A 16,951-nucleotide genomic window follows, 5' to 3' on the forward strand; every position below is an offset into this window, starting at 1 on the left:
GCAGTTCTTCACCTATGAAAGGAGCTAAAAGGCAAGAATGAGAGAGGAGCAAACATAATTCAGAGATGTGCAAGTAAAATTGATAGTACCAATGGGATCCAAAGGAAATATTTATTTTTAATTTCTAACGTGTTATGCAGAGTAATGTTGTTTTATGTTATGTTACATCGTGTCACGTCATATGTCAACTTGATACAGTGCAGTTAAAATAAAAAAGAATGTATTTTGGATTGGATAGCTGAATGTCTGATCCAAACATCGCTGTTTTCTTTAATAACCAAGGAAATGGGGGAAGGAAAATCTACCTAAAAACAGCCCGAATAACTGATTCTCTGATATCACTGTACAAAACATTCTTGAAAGGTTTACTAAAATTCTGGGTGTCTTAAAAAATAAACCCACACCCTGCAACAGTGTGTGTGATAACTCAGGCACTGCCAGTATGAAGAACTGTCTGGCCTCGAAAGAAACCTTAATACAGGGTGTAACAAGACTGCAAAAGGCAGGCAACATAAAAAGTGTTCCAGCCATTTTTAGGTTTTGAGTTGTTTACCTTTTGAGAGGGTTTCAATCACATCATGATTTATGATTTCTTTGTTTCTGGTTTTTATTGCTGATTTTTTTTTTTTCTTTTCTTTTGGAAATAAAAAAGGCCTTTATGCGTGGCTGTTTTTGAAATCTATTGGAAACACTTGTTCTCTAGTTAGTGTCATGTGTGACCTGCTCCTCTGTTGAGATGTAGTGGATGGAGAGTATCACTGCATTGCCAAATCTATGCTTCCGTAGACGGGAGTGTGACTTGTGCTAATGAAGCAGAGAGCTGTGGATGCAGATCTCTTTCCCTACAGAAAATTGTTGCCAGCTTATTGCAGATACTCCTTGTCTCTATCAGTTGTCTAGGGCACAGTTAGACAAGGGCAATTATGTAAGATGCTCCTCCTAAGACTCTGCCAGCCTCCCACTATTTCCAGCTTAGGGACTTTCTGAGCTAGACACGGTTTGTCTTTATTTAGTAACCTTTGGTAGACTTCTTTTCCATTAATTTGTCCAGTCACTTTTTGACCCAGAAACTTTTTTAGCATCCACAACATCCTTGGTCCACTGTGCCTGAAAAACTACTGTCTGTTGCTTGTTTTAAACATGGCATTTCTCAACTTCAGTGCCCTCTGCTCATCTACACGTGCACATTTACATGATGGCAAATACATCCACGTTCCCCTCTTCTTCCTTGAAAGACACAGATTTTTAAAAGCACCACAGAGCTATGCAAAAAGAGCTGTGATTTCCCAAGCACCTTAGGCAGTTAAGGCACTCAACTCCGATTAAACATTATTAGAAGCTGGCTGCAAACACCTGTCTTTTGGAAATCCTACACTTCGGTGCCCAAATCAATTTTCAAAACTCCTGTTTTTTGTATGAATTTCTGGGAACAAGGCAGTTTTCATATTTGTTTTTTTTTTAAGAACAAAATATGGACTTCATGCTCTTACATTTGATGGTCTTCACATGTAACTCACACAGTTTGCCTGGTTCCCACCTAAAGATCTATAGCTTTCTTGCAAACTCGTAATAATAGTATTTAGGTGCTAAAGTGAATATTGTGGAACTCTTGGCCAGCTCTCCTTGCATGTTACAAATCATACACCCAATTCAAATGAAATACTGACTTTCATTAAGAAAGGTAACTAACTGGGAAGGTAATTGTAGGCAAGGAGCACAGGGTTTGAAAACACATTTATCTGTACAAGGAAAGGAAACTGAAAAAGAAACAGCAAGGAAAAGAACATTTTAGCATTCCTTGAGGTTTAACATACTCTCTTAAGGAGGAAAGAAAGTTAATGAAATCACAACTGGTTTTGGCCAATTTGAAACTAACTTAACAGAGAGATGCTCAAGTTCAAGTAGGTAGTATGCTGAGTAAAGGTAAGAATCGGTTTCTGAAACAACAGGTTGCCAAAAAGTACCTAGATGCCCTCAGGCTAAGGCCCCTACCCCCAAGGTGGTATATGGCCTTTATGAAAAGGCTAAATTATATATAGACTGTTTAGTAGAGGCCAGACAGTCAGCACACACATCCTGACCGGCCAAAGAGCATGAGCATATTGGCTGGCCAATTAGCACATTTTTAGCTCCAGAACAGCCACAGGATATATTGTCTCTATAGCTGGGTTTATTATTTGTTAGGGTATAAAGGAAATGGGACACAAATCCATAGGAAACCAGGCTGTTAGCTCTGGGGCTCATGGAATAACTTGTTTTATTTTTTCAGGACATCAGAGCAGTCAATTGAAGTCCAAGATGTCCAGATGTCTGGTCACACTCTTCTGGGCTTGTAGCTAGTTAAGAGTGGCCAAGAAAAATACACTTTAAATTATAACTAAAATTGTTTTGGACACTTTCTAAGTATGGAGAGGGAGGAAAAAATAGAAGTTTACCAGTGTAAGAGTGTTCTGGTTGCACATCTGTAATTCAAAAAGATCCCAGCTTTTTAAAAATAAAATGAAACTTTGAATGCAATTAGCCCATATGCTGAATTAAGCCCTAAATCAAGCAGAACACATTATTAACTTTTGAAAGTTAGCTACAGAACACACATAATAGAATTTCATTAGCTTTTCTTTAAAAAATGCATAGCCTTAGAGTACTTTCCTCGTAACTGTTGCATAGTGCAGCTTGATATAATACACATTACAAGGTGTGGTGTCAAAAACTCCACAGGAATCTTTATGGTCTATTTCATAAATAAAATATCTATTCCAATTTGTCCAAATACATATTTATGGAGTAGGCCATCACAGTTGAGATTACTGAGGAGCTAAATCATGAACAGCATTCCAGTATGAATAAACAACTGCAGTCTTTTTGTTGATGTATTTCTCCATGGCAAGGAAACAACAAGAAACAGGACCAACAGACTTCTTTGTGATCCTTTAGTTCTGATTCCTGCTTTCATAGGTATCTGCAAAGCATAACACTACCCTTTATTTATTTATTTTTTTAAATCTTTTGCTGTTGTTTTGAAGAGTCATCAATCTTTTAGTATTTCTATAAATACAAATAAACAGGATCTACATACAGGAGCAGGTGAGAGTACCAGCCTTTTAGTCCTAGGGCTGGTTGGCTGGATCCAAATGCCCTGAGTTTGACTTAGTGCTATATGTCAATTTACAAAGATGCTGAATGATTGGTGAACAAAAGTTTCTGCCTCCCCACCCAAAAAAAAGGTCTTTACTACAAAATTATTCATACGTCCTGCTAAACCTAGATGACTGCAGTACTCTTTGAAAAAAATCTTTGTCCACAAGACCTAGCAATGACTTAGGTATTACTGCGTTAGGGGTATTGATAATGATTAAAATATATCTGCACAGTCACACTAGGAAGCATTACTGCATGCTGTAATTTCAGCAAAGGCTATCGATTCTTCAATGTCAAGAACAAATGTTTAGTCTCCACTGCAAATCCCCAGCTTGCTCTGAGAGCAGTCTGTTAATATTATTTGAATTCAGGTTTAGTGTTTTCTTTTTTTAATATGAAAATGACCTTGGTCTAACACAGGATTACTAATTTATGGAATTGACGTCAGTGGTGATTTTTCTACATCAAGCCCAAAAGAGTACATTTCATTACATTTTTACAGCAGAATAAACTAAACTGTTGAATTTTCCACTGGTATGACCACTGTGTTTAATTAGTGATAACTGTACACCAGCCATGGAGCTTAAACAGCAACATGCCAAAACCAACCACAGTTAACTTCGGCAACAGTAGACAAAAGGGACTCCCTAGTCCGTTAGCAGACAAGGTACTTTTTCTCTCTGCAACAAACTGCTTTGAAAAATAATCCTTTGATTTTTATTTTTTTTTTCAGTTTAAAATGTATCCTTTAACAACGTGACTGTTTTTGACCCACTTCATAGAAATTGGCTGCATTTAAACTGTACTCAGAGCTCTCCTGTGTACAGTATGTTCTCGTACCTCCTATGTTGTTTTTACTTTGGAAAATTAATATCTTCTGGACCAACAAATATGCTTGGTGTTAACATGTGGAGAGAGGATCAGTATGAGTGGGTGGGTGAGGGAAAGGGCTATGCATGTGCATCTTATCAGGAATAGGTTGAATTGGCAACGTTTCTAACAACTGGACTGCGATTGTGATCATCACTGAAACACTTACGATTTTACCTGTCAAAATGTTGTAATGAGATTTACAGCACTTCTGGCACAAAGGTGGAATTAGTTCCTTGCAAATGGCAGCTGTTAGAATGCTAATGGCTACTGGTGCTGTATGAGAGTAGGTATTTAAAGTCTTTGACTACATTAACTAATAAAAGCTTGGAATTACTTTTAATCATAAAGCCTTAGAATCAGATCGGCATTAGTCCTCCTCCAAATGCTAAATGCGTCCATAGTGAGACTCCTCTCCAAAATAGGATCCATTTCATGGCAACAGAAGAACACACCACTACAGAACAGTTTGTGTGCCTCCCAATCATACAGAGCCAGTGCAATGTAGACCCATAAGGAGAGGCTAAGAGAACAGGGTTGTTTAGCCTGAAAGCTTTGGGAGAACCAAGAGCAATCTGACCATACCTGCACGTAGGTTACTGAGAAGATGGAGCCAAGCTCTTAATGAAGCTGCACAGCAGAAGGGCATAATTTGGAATAAGGGAGATTCCATCTTGATATAAAGAATAAAATTTTACCATGAGATGGTCAAACTTTGGAGAAGGCTACCCAGAAAGGCTGTGGCATCTCCATTCCTGGTAGTTCTAAACCCCTGGCTGAATATCATAGTCTCAGTCTGGTGCTGAAACCTTTTTGAGGAGGCTGGCCACAGACCTCCAACTGTCAAAAACTCACAAAATAACTGGATTTGTCAATTTCTTTGTACTAAAGACTTTCCAGATTTCAGGAAGGTTTATTGCTTCCTCACACAGTGGACCCATGCATTTAAAGTGGGGGAGATGCTCTAACGGCTGCTGAAGCAGAGTCCAAATTCCCATGGTATCTTTAGAATTCTTCTCTCTTTATACTTGTTTGTGGAAAAACATGACTCCTTTTTAAGTAAGATCAAACATCTGCCACTTCATTCATTATAAGAATGTAACATTAACATATTCTGCTGGATGCTGACACTCTCCCCTTAATTTCAAATCTTAAAAGTCATGACCATTCTCTTATATCATCAAGAAGTTCTGACTCTAAAGTCACCTGGCTCCTATACGAGGTATTTTTACTTAAACATATTTTTTGCTTGCTTCCCCCATGAAACAGTTGTCACAAGTTATTGTTCTCTATCAGGATTTCTGAAGGAAATGCCTTCTTCATAACCACTTAAAACGGAGGATATTCAGCACTTTAAGGGAATGGATGGCCCCACTATTTACCTCCCTCTAACAGTAAACTGCTCATATTACAAAAGAGCACATCAGAAAGGCTAAATGAGCCTGAAATGTAAGAGCAGAGGCAAGACAGCGATCAATAAATTCATGACACTAATAACATGTCATGTTCAAGCAGAGTGATAGGGAAATGCCTTCACCCTTGAAACTGAGCATACATAAATTCAGCTGCTAGTCAGTTTAATCTTTCATTTCTCCTTCCTCTTGCTATTCTTTATTTCAAGCCTTTTTGAGTTTGACATTTGTATTTCACTTCAATTTGATACTGAAGAATCCAAAACTAGATTTATTTTATTACAAGTTACATATTCAGAAGCAGTTGATGAACAGAGTGGAAAAAGGTAGTTAGTTTATAGAATTCATGCAATCCAAGACTATCCAGAAATGAGTAGATCAGTAAAAACAATTTGACTTTAGACAAAAGAATAGGAAACAATCTCTTTTAAAAAAACTGTTCCTAAATCATAAAGCCCCACTCTAACATTCAGTTCCTACTTGGTAAAATACTTAAACACTCCCTGAGGGAAATACATAATTGTCTCCTGATAACTTCAGCGAAGTCAGGTCTCCGTGTTGATTTAAACAGGATAATCTTAAAAGTAAGTATTTGTGCAAGTAGGATTTGATGGCTAGGAAAGATTGCAAGGGATATGGGATGATGGTCATTCCTGAAGTGAAGAGTAAAGGAATGAAAAGGTGATGGTTGAGTTAAAAATCACACAGACAGAAGAACAGCTTCCTACTGTACTTTCCATTGCTGTTATGCAAAGCTATTGAATTATATATACACTTTGTTTCCCCTCTCTTGCACAGCAGGGTTGTTACTTACAGGTATAAAAGTCACCCAGTCCTAGAAGGTACAACTCTAAATACATTGCTTATCTAATTACCTAAAAATTTCACAGGCCACGTATGTCCTTCAAAGAGCAGCACCTCAGATTTAGCACAAACAGTGTCACTTGGGAAAATAAAAAAAAAAAAAGAAAAGAAAGAAATTCCTTTTTTCAGGCATTTTATTTAAAATTCATAGACTTACAGGAAACAAACTGTAGCCAGAGTCACCTGCCCTTTAGTGATCCATAAAAAGAAGGCAGAAAGCAAACATATTTCTACTACATTTATTTTCCTTCAAATAATAAAAAAGAATTTTAAAAATGTGAAGAAAAAACTTACTTTCAGTGCAAATAGGACAGCATCCTTTTCTGTTCAGGATTTTACCCTAATTGGGAGAAAGACAGGCTGATTTAATGAAAGAGTTTTTGGAGCAATGACTGTGTTATTTTGTAAGGCTGGATAAGCTTTTGAAAATAGCTTAAGTTGTGTTTGAACTCAATGCCCTGGTTACAGCTTCAAATATCAGGTGCTAAAAACAGACAGAACTATTCAAAAAGCTTCCTGGCAGTCTTATTAGAAACGTAGTACTAAAAGACTTCTCTGTTACCAGTTTTCTCTTTGGAGAGTGTGAGAGAACTTTGGGCTCGTGTATTCACAGATATCTAAAAGCAGACTAGTCATTTAGTTACCAAGATCACCACCTTTTCCCACCTCCCAAAACACATATATTTCCTAATGTATACTTAGACTTATGCACACGTATGCAATCTGCATCCCTCCACATCCCAACACTCTCCCATGCCCCCAGATCATTCATTTTCCTACAGAAATGAAGGAAGGAAGGAGGCACTAGTAGATATCTAGTTTGGCCAGATTTCTTTCGTGGCTAAATCCTGTGGTACCTCTTACCAGATCATATTACCAATCTCAGACCAAGTTGCCTGATGAAGTAAATGGGCATATGTCCAAAGACATGCAACATATAAAAATTAAAAATTTGGTCTAATCACAAGATCATGGATGAAAGTCTCAAGTATTTACTCACCACTTTGCCCATGACAGTTTTATTTATAGTTGTGTCTTATACAAGGCTGACTAGAAGTAGGAATCATGCTTCTTTGTACATAAATTCATTCTCTTTTTCAGTCATCCTCAAATTAGAAGATGTTCTCTCTGATTTTACTTAAATTCCCAAAAGCTTACCATCAAGTCAGAGGATAGGCCTGGAAAATTTCAGACTGAATGATATGTTTTTCCAAGCAAAAACTGGCAGGGGTTGTAACAGAACTAATGGTGATATTGGAGCTAACCCACATTCTCGTAAGGGGAAGGAAGAGGCATATGGAGTTGTGCTGTTCCCCGGCACCAACGCTTCAGTCCAATAGTAGAACTGTAGCTGAACATAGAAAGTCCCCTTTGTGTGACCACTGGTCCTGTTCCCCACCAAGCAGGCAAGCAAGGAGTGGCCAGTAAGAGGGAGCAAATGGAGCTGCAATACTGCTTGCTCCAAACACACTCAGCAGTAGAGAAATGCTCATGAAGAAAAACAAGGAAGGGGTGGCAGGTCCATGCAGAGACAGGGGAAGCAGGGTTAGACTGCAAGCCATACTGCTATCTACATCACTTTCTGCCAAAAACACTGCCAAGCTTTGACATCGTACATGGGGAGAAATGAGCTCCAGGTGACGAGTTTGATGTGTTTGAGCTCATCGTCATCAGGGCATAAAAGTTCAGTGTAAGCTTGCTCTTGAATGTGCAACTGCACATGGAGAGAATGGATTTTAGGTGTGTCCGGTCTTGAGAAATGAAATGGATTTGAGTTTCACTGGCATGTGGGCAATGCTTAGACTTTTGTGTGACATCAGGCCCCAGAGCAAAGAAAACCACTGAGGACCAGGCTGCAATGAGAAGACCTATCAAGCACCTGCTAGCACAAAATCCTTTTAAGAAAAGACCAGTAAAACTGCACAGAAGTACAGAGCTGGACAGCATTTATTTGTACAAAAGGAAGACATGCAGCTGAATGCCACACACTGCACTCCGTAGCCTTACCTCTGTTTCAATAAAAGAGTTGAAATCATCAGCCAAGCTGGAAGTGGCAAGAATTCAAGTGAAATTGGAATCTCCAAGGCAGCCTGCTGAGGCTGGTTACTTGAGCCACCATGTTGGCCTGAGATCCTGTTTTTGTCTTGTAGAATAAGGAAACCCGTTATTGCTAACATGTGCTGCAAGAGTTCGTTAGCATTGAGGGTTCCCTTAGGAGTGGGCTAAGTGATGTGATCCCATTTTTCCCTATGAATATTTATAAGCAGACCACATTTGAGTCTATTTATTTTCTGGGATTTTTCTTCTTTTTTATGAGGTTTTCAATTTTATGTCTGAGGTTTGGGGTTTTTTTCTAAGGCAGGACTAATTGAGGGGGTTGTTTGGTTGTGCAATAGCAACAGCTGTTGTTTTTTTGTGCCTCATTTGGCACTAGAGTAAAAACAGCAACTTTTTGTTTGTAATAATAACAGATGTGTATAACATTAAATGCTGTCTGTGTTAAAGATGGGAGAACACATTCTGAATAAATGTTCAACTCACTTCAAGTTCATGGGTTCAAAATCAAACTCTGCAAATATCTTCACATACCATGAATTTAATTCTATTAACTTTTGAGCTCTGGACATCAGAAAAGGCTGTGTGCTGTAAAATTCAACAGACTCTTCTCTGGAAGTACAAAATGAGACATCCATGACCAATGACCATTTCCACAGGCTGGCATTATTAGTGGGGAATGCAAAGGCATAAGGAAAGGAGGCAAGGAGGAAACAGATAATCATGGATAATCAGAAGGAAGATGGCACAAGGAAAGCGGGAGGCTGGAGCAGGGCTAAGGAAAGTGAATGGCAAATTAGGTAAGAAAAGGTCTAACGGATGTCTGAAATTCAGTCTTGCCAAGTGTTGAGATTACTCCATTCCTATACGGCGCTTAAGCATGTGTTTAAGCAGACATGGAGGACCTTTAGCAAGACTGGACACATGCTTAATAGTGTTGGATGGGGTCTAGCACGCACCACACCTTGCAGGCTGATGCTCCAGGTAACTGAGAGGAAATATGAACATAAGATCAACTGCCAGAAAGCCAGAAACAGGAACCACAAGCCACAGGGCTCACTAGAAGCCCAAGAAGGACTGCTTTTACTATAGCTATGACAGGAGCAGTTGAATTTGCAAGAGATATATTGCCCCTGTGGCAGATAAAAGAAGCTAAGAAAAATGCTTCCTGTAATTACTGATACAGAATTAAACATTCCAAAAAGAGAAGAATAAAAGGAAGGGAAAAATGTGCCCAGCTCTATGAAGAAAATTAAAGAAATGGCAGAAACAGTCTCTGAAAATACGGCAGCCTGCCACCAATAGAATGAAGAATACAAATGGCTGCACAGTATTAGAAATTTCTGCTGAAATGTCACTTTGAAACTTATCCTTTCGAGAAATAATTGACTAAAATCTACGTTGATAAATTAAATAATATTCCATCACAAAAAAAAAATGGAACAAAAAAAACCCATTTAAGTCGAGGAACAATGTTGTAAGTTGCTTTGTGAATCTTCAATCCTTTCACACTCCGTTGTGTGTATCCTAACACAGTTTTAATGAGATAGCTGTGTGTGGACTGACACCCTAAGGGGCAGTAAACAGCATTTTACTCCACAGCAGTCTTCAACAGCCAATAGAAACTGCTTACTACCAGAAATGTTGGGAAGAGAGAAAAAAAAAATGGATTTCATACCCCTACAGCTTTCAGAGACAGCTGCATAACTCTGTTCATGATATCCAGACTTTCAGTACCAGAATCACTAAAATATCTTTATCTTGAATAATAAGGTGCGTTTAATTAATGTTTATAGATTTCTGACAGAATATCTCATCAAAGAGAGCATAGCACAGATGAAATGTGAAAGATTTAAATCCATTAGCATACATTATTTGCTTTAAAATTACTTGAGGTGGTACCCACTTGGAATAGGAAAATAAATCTCGCTCTGGAGTTTACATTCCTTCTCCTGCTTGTCCTTCCAATTTAGATTGAAAGAGCAGAAATATAGCTTGTATCTGTGGAGGAGGGTGGTTTCACATGCAGCTTGGTATGGGCTCCATTTTAAGAGAGGGAACAGAGTGACTGGTTAGACGCTAGAGGGAAGAGCTCTGCAGGATAACATAATCTGATCTTTTTAGCTCTGGGCTAAGCCTTGTCTGAAGAATTAACTCAGAGGTTTAGTGCAGTTAAGGAGTTTGCATTAACCTTGGAGCAGTTCATGTAACAGCCAGTTGGTACACCCGTCAGTTTGTACTTCAGTCAGTTACGGTCCCACAGGACTGCAGATGATGAATTTTTACCCAGTTCTGTTTTCACTAACTGTCCATGAACAGTGAATTCATTCACAGAAGCCACTTTAGTTGATTATCTCAATGCTATAATTCATATATATGGGTAGTGCTGAAGTGGCTTATTTCACTTAAGAATTATATTACGTCAAACTAGTTATTTGATCTCAAAAGCATCTTGAATGTTTGAAATGCATCTTGCATGGGGAAAATATAAATGAGATGCAGTATGTGCCAAGGTCAACAACAAAGAATTTGAGGAGACCAGAAGGGTCCAAGCTCTCACCTCCTGCTTATGTTGTGAAAAGCGAGGAAGCCTGATCACCACAGGCCTCATCTGGCTCCCAGAAGAAGAGCTCCTTTTTTCTCCTATTTCTTGTGTGCAGTATCTTGTATGAAGCCTATTAACAGAACTACCCTGTGCGGTGAACGCCAGAGTGACAGGAAAAGACTGTCCCCTCTTCTGAGGATACAAATATCGCTTCTGCAGCTCACTGGCACAGCAGAAACAGGAGCACTGTGGTACAGGCTTTTTATTCTACCACAGCTTCTGGCTGTCAAAAGTTCACACATATAAAATTTTACAAACTAGAGTTTGTCATTTAAAATTTTATACCTAGGTGTCTGTGACTCATATTTTCCCGACTGGCTTCCAGGATGGAGAGGGAAACACTGAGAAGGTATAATGCTAACCACTTGGCTCTCACTTCTGCAGCTCTGTTCAAAGATCTGACCTTACATGAGGTGCTATTTAGAGCTCCCTCTTCTGAAAGCTTGGGCCATTAAAACAAAGTAATTTGTCAGTGACAGAAATCCAAGACACAAAAGCTGATTTTACCTCAAGGATTCATATGCAAATTTTTGAAGCAATTAAATAAAGCATAATAACACCATGCTCTGGGTTCACTTCAGACACTCAAATAATTCTTTTTTCAGGATGAAAACTCAGAGAAAGTGGCATTGCTTGATTGAAATTCTTTGATGTCATTTAATTTACCTGTCTAACCAAGTTTCAAGCCACATATGCACTAAGAAAAGCAAGTACAACCTTTTGATGCTTGCCTTAACATCTGCATGCTAGACGTATCTTTACATAATCATCTCACCACTCTAAAAAGCTATTTAATATACGTGAAAGAGATGTTGTATTCCAGATACTTGAGGCAGAGAAAAAGCAAGGAGAAAAGGAACACACGCTGCAGAGCAAAGACAGAGGTGAGAAGCTCTTATTCAGAGTAGCAATAGCACTCTTGGAAAACACCAGGCTAAATTAATACGCCAAAGAATCTCTGCTTTCCAATCTACGTGCCCCAGTGCTAAGCACACTCTTCCAAGAAACACTGACAAACATAATGGTGGTGAAAAGTAGAGAAGAAAGCCATGCTCTTTTAAAAAACTCACATGAGGACAGCTGTTGACTGGAATGCATTGCTTCTTGCGACACTCTGTCTTGCCTTTCACACAAGCACAGATGGTGCAGTTCACAGAGGACCACATCTCTCCATCCTGCAAGAGGGAACATGATCCAGTATCATATGGGGTGGCAACAGGAAGCTATTTTAGCAATGTATAATTGCACAAGGAGGGATAACTTTCCCTGTTGGCATTGCGTCATTGTTTAGTCTAAATTATTTTGAGGTATCTGTCCACATCCAGTTGTATTAAAGACAAAGATCAAATTCAGAGGGGTGTTCTTCCCTTCAGCCCTCCAGATCAAAAATTCATTTTTCCAGAGCTAACCAAATCACATTTGCACTCTCCATCAGTGTCCTGATCATTTGCATTGGTTTCCCTTCAGTATGTGTCTAAGATGTGATCCCACCTACCACAAATTTTCATTTAAGCTGACATAATTAGAAAAACCCGATTCATTTGGTTGAGTGATGTCTTTAAGTTGCTGCACGTGAAAGTATTTGATTAAGATGTCAGCATATAGTGGATTTATTCCTAGATGCAGCATCAGTTTGGCTTAAGGCAGGAATGGTTGAATAATGAATTCTAATTTAGATTACTTACAGCACTTTCATAGACACTTGATCTGCTAAATATCTGAAAATGTTTAGAAGAGATACAGGACTGAACTCCTCAAATGCATAGCAGGTAAGAGTCTATGGCTCTTGAAGTATTAGGTGCAGAGCAAAATATGGTCTTGTCCTCACTTACTTGGGAAAGACTGTTCGTGGAACTGCCCTGGCTCATTTCTCCATAGTGCTTCGTTTGCCAAGTGTGGTTCCTAAAACATTCTGTCTCACCCACTTACAGTCTTGTGCTAGTCTGCTTAGAGTCAAAATGTGCATGTTTTCTGTTTGCTGGACCTCTGTGAAGGAAGGGTGAGGATAGACCTGACAGGAACAGAGAACAGGCAGTCCAACCAAGCAAGCAGCTGTGAACAATTATGTGCCCACCTCAACATGACATTCTGACCAGAGAGAAAAATAGATGATATCCAAAATGCCAAGGAGTCTAACTCATTCAGTGCAACATGCACAGCTAAAGGCTATCTCTCCACTATCCTGTATGTCCCCGCCATGTTAAGATCACCTCATGAGGCAGCATGCATTCTGGTGCACTTCTACTGACCACTCTCCAAGCATCTGCTACAGTATCAGAATATTTCACTACTAACTGCACACAGCTACCCTGATTTTTGTTTCACAGCCATTTTTGCACAGGAGGGAACACAGCTCTGACTGCCCAGTCTGAACCTCTGCCCGTTCTACTAGTATTACGCCATTAACTTCAACTGAGCTACACCAGATTTCTCTTTTCTTATACAGGGCAAGAAATAGATGCACTGCCTCTTTATTTTTTTTCTTACTCAATAGAATGCTTAGTAATATAATAAGATCTTCATGAGAAGTAGACTGTTTTATCTGGGTGCCTAAGAAGCAGGCACTTGCTCTTGAAGCACAGTAGTACCAGTGTGAAGGTTCCAATCAGATCCAGTAGAGTCTCAAGTGTACAGTAGGTTCACATGTAATTTCCAGAATAAACACTTCAGCTAGGTACACAAAAGATGGAAAAAACGGGAAGCAATTCTGGCTGAGCAAATGAAGTATCTGCATGGGATTTAACATTTGATCTGATTCAAGGGGCTCTTAATTCACAGATGGCCCATACAGTGACAAAATCTTTTTCTGACACAGCGTTAAAAAAAACTGCACCACTTGGAAAAACATTCAGGGTCTCAGTGACATGAGAAGTGTTTTGCAGAGTATCCCCTGTGATTTGAAAACACTGAGTGAGAGCGCAGTAGGTAACTGTTATTATATGGCTATCCCAATATGAGATGTCAGAGGTGCTGTCCTCAGCAGAGCTGTGAAATTTCAATGAGTAACTTTCAGTCATGATGAACTTTACACAGCTCTTATTGCTCAGATGTGGAAGAGACTGCCTCAGCAGATAAGCCTATGCACCTCTCAGAAATAACTTATCCATAAATATCAGCATTTGCTTGGGAAAGCAGAGCATAAAAAACTCATACTAAAAATGCATTACTTGTCTTGAAACAGAAGCTTGGAGAGACACACATCACAACAAGGAGGAACTAGTCTTAATTGCTGTGTATCAGCAGAATCTGCAGATACTACAATAAAAAAATAGCAGCTGGCAAATTTTGCTGTGCATTGCCTCTGAGATGTTCTGTCATCTAAAACAATGGTGAGAATTCTGCTAAAAAGCAAGTCACAACACTAACTTAGAGTAGCCTGTGTTGTTTCAGCATCTATTCTTGAACGACATCTGAAACTGTACCTGGAATATCTTATTGCCAAACTTGCACACTTTCATTTCTTCAGGAGTGATGTAGGAGACACATTCCTTGCAGCAGTGGTCTTGGTTTTTATTGCATTCTCCAGGAAGCAAGCACCGCTTCCTACATATCACTGTTGAATCCTGGGTAAAAGGACAACAGGAAATCATTAAACCATCACCTAGGTGTTTCTGCTCCTGTGCATCCTTATCAAAACATTTCTGCTTGCTCAGCCATTGCATCCAAGCAAGCTAAGAGCTCAATTGCTTTGGATAGGTCAGCTCAAAGAAAACAAAAATAATTTACTGGATTAATGGAATCTTTGATGGTCTGTGAAGCACTCTGTTTACCTGCAAAATCTTGACTCTGATCTGGCTTTATTTTGACACTTTACTTTGTCTTTGTCTAGGTGCAAAAGGGCATATAATCATAGTCATGCTAGATCAACTACATAAAATAATCACTTCCCTTTAGCAGCAATGTGTTAGCTCATCATGTAGTGACTTCACTCTTCTTGCAGTGCAGTGCAAATTCCAAGAAGGTCATATAATCTGAGTAACTATTTTGCATCACAATGATAGGCATCATGTCTTAACTGAGAAACTCAGTAGCTTTTTAAACTTTCCTAGCACAACTGCAAGAGCTCTTCAGACTCTCAAGGACCACACAAGATGCCAAAGCAGAACCCTATCGGGGTTTACAGTTCCACAGCCTTACAAATTACTGCCAAGTCAGACAACCAGCACACTAAACCAAAGCACTGTGGACTTACCTTGCATGTACACACTGTACAGTTGTCATAAATAAATGAGGATCCATTATCATACACATTGCTATGAAAGAGACAGCTTCCAAATGGGAGGTCAAACACTTTCCTCTGTCCTGAATATAAACAAACAATAATAGAAACAGAATGTGGTTGAAGAGATGCCACACTGACAACAAAAATAGCAGCGCTTATTGTCACTAGACCAAATTCATCTGCAATATGTCATTTGCTGTGTGTTTCCATTTTGGTGTGAAAAAATGTGTACTTTTAACAGTTCTCTGTTCTTCTAGCACACATTCATCTATACAGTTTTACTGTGGGAGGGAATATTAATATGATTTATGACATGTTTATATTGGAAAAATCTTTCTTCATCATAAAGTGCACAGTGCAGCTACATGAATAAAAAGTAAGCACTCAAACTCTTAGGGTTTGTACATTTAAACTAGTTTAAACAGTCTTTAACTTAATGTAATAACTTATCAAATAAAGCAGCCTAAACTGGTTTTAGCATATCTGCCTCAGGGGTTCACAGCAGCCAAACTAAACCAATTCAGTGACAGTGATGCAAAAAAATCATATGTGTTGCCCAGCCTTACTAAAATTGCCTGGTGTACCATGTTTAGACATTGTTGCAAGAAATACAGGCGTTTGCATAGTTTACAAGAAGAATGAAACAACAAAAAATATTTACTTTCCAGAACACATTAAAAAAAAAACAGGTTGCATGAAAGTGAGGCACTGTTTAGAGCACCATACAGGGAAGACAGCGTCAATATCAAATCCTTCCTGAAGTCCTGCAAATCTGCAAGCACTTCAAGAACAAACTTGGAATATGTGACCATTATGATAGATAAGCATGGAGTCTTTACAAAAACTCTGAAGTCACTATACTTATCTTTCCGGTTTAGAATATCTTTCTCTGTTTACTTTTGGTGGCAGCTAACTAATAAGTTCTTTTAGAAGTGGCTGCCAGTCTCCAAGCTTATCATTTCTGAGGTCTGATAAACCTGCATTAATGAAAGCCTGTTAAACAGGCATCAGTTCCAAGGTAGTGAATGGGCACTACAGTAAAATATAAGCCACTAAGTACTAGCCCAATAGTTTAGCTCCCGAACTGCCAAATCTTGGCAGATGGGATAGCTGAAGTTTGTCCCTGTGTTCCAATTTGTAATCCCTTCCTTTTCCACTAAGTTTTGATAAAAGCAGAGCAGCTTAAAAGAAAAAGCTTCCAGTTTCCTCTGAGAAATAAGCGAACAGAAGGATAAGCACACAGCAGAATCCACTGGATAAGCCTGAAGCTTTCACAAATATTTATATGCAAATAAATATTTTTTAAAAAGCTAAGAAATAATTGCTGTTGTTCAGTTAGACACAATTTCAATGTATCTGTCTTGTAATTTAGGTAACTTGGACTAATCTGTGCTTGAACTTCCCTTTTACTGAATATGCCTACTTTAGCAAAGGCTTAATTTCTCTTGCATGACTGACATATGAAATCAGTTGAGGATGCTCAGTAGCCCTAAAAGGAACTGTTCCACATCTACGCACCACTTACAGGCAAAGCCAAGACATACCCCCATCTGTAACAACACATCTGAATCTCTATGTGGGGCCAGGACCTCCATCTCATAACTTACATCAGCAAGTGAACAGAAGTCAAGCTCTCTCTCACGCTGTCTTGCCATGCCTTGCAAACCACCCAACACAGTTCTGGGTGGCCAACTTAGTTCAAATAGTTGGTAAAAAAACAATGAAAAAGGACTTATCCCTTAAAAAGATGTGGTGGTGGAGATATTGGCTTAATGGTCGGTCAGC

General features: G+C 38.9%; 1 protein-coding gene across 2 annotated transcripts in view; it reads right to left on the reverse strand.

The window, feature by feature from the left end:
* The window catches only part of BMPER (BMP binding endothelial regulator), a 147,444-nt gene that overhangs the window by 54,331 nt on the left and 76,162 nt on the right, over positions 1 to 16,951 (reverse strand). Inside the window, exons 8-11 of one of the 2 annotated variants that reach the window (NM_001007080.2) lie at positions 15,137 to 15,246; positions 14,367 to 14,507; positions 12,015 to 12,119; positions 6,579 to 6,624 (exon numbers count right to left, since the gene is read on the reverse strand). In NM_001007080.2, coding sequence (NP_001007081.1) covers positions 6,579 to 6,624; positions 12,015 to 12,119; positions 14,367 to 14,507; positions 15,137 to 15,246 — 402 coding nt within the window. The remainder of the gene's footprint in view (positions 1 to 6,578; positions 6,625 to 12,014; positions 12,120 to 14,366; positions 14,508 to 15,136; positions 15,247 to 16,951) is intronic. The other variant, XM_015281550.4, reaches the window with a different exon arrangement.

Source organism: Gallus gallus, chromosome 2, assembly GCF_016699485.2.
Source record: "Gallus gallus isolate bGalGal1 chromosome 2, bGalGal1.mat.broiler.GRCg7b, whole genome shotgun sequence".
Classification (NCBI taxonomy): domain Eukaryota; kingdom Metazoa; phylum Chordata; class Aves; order Galliformes; family Phasianidae; genus Gallus; species Gallus gallus.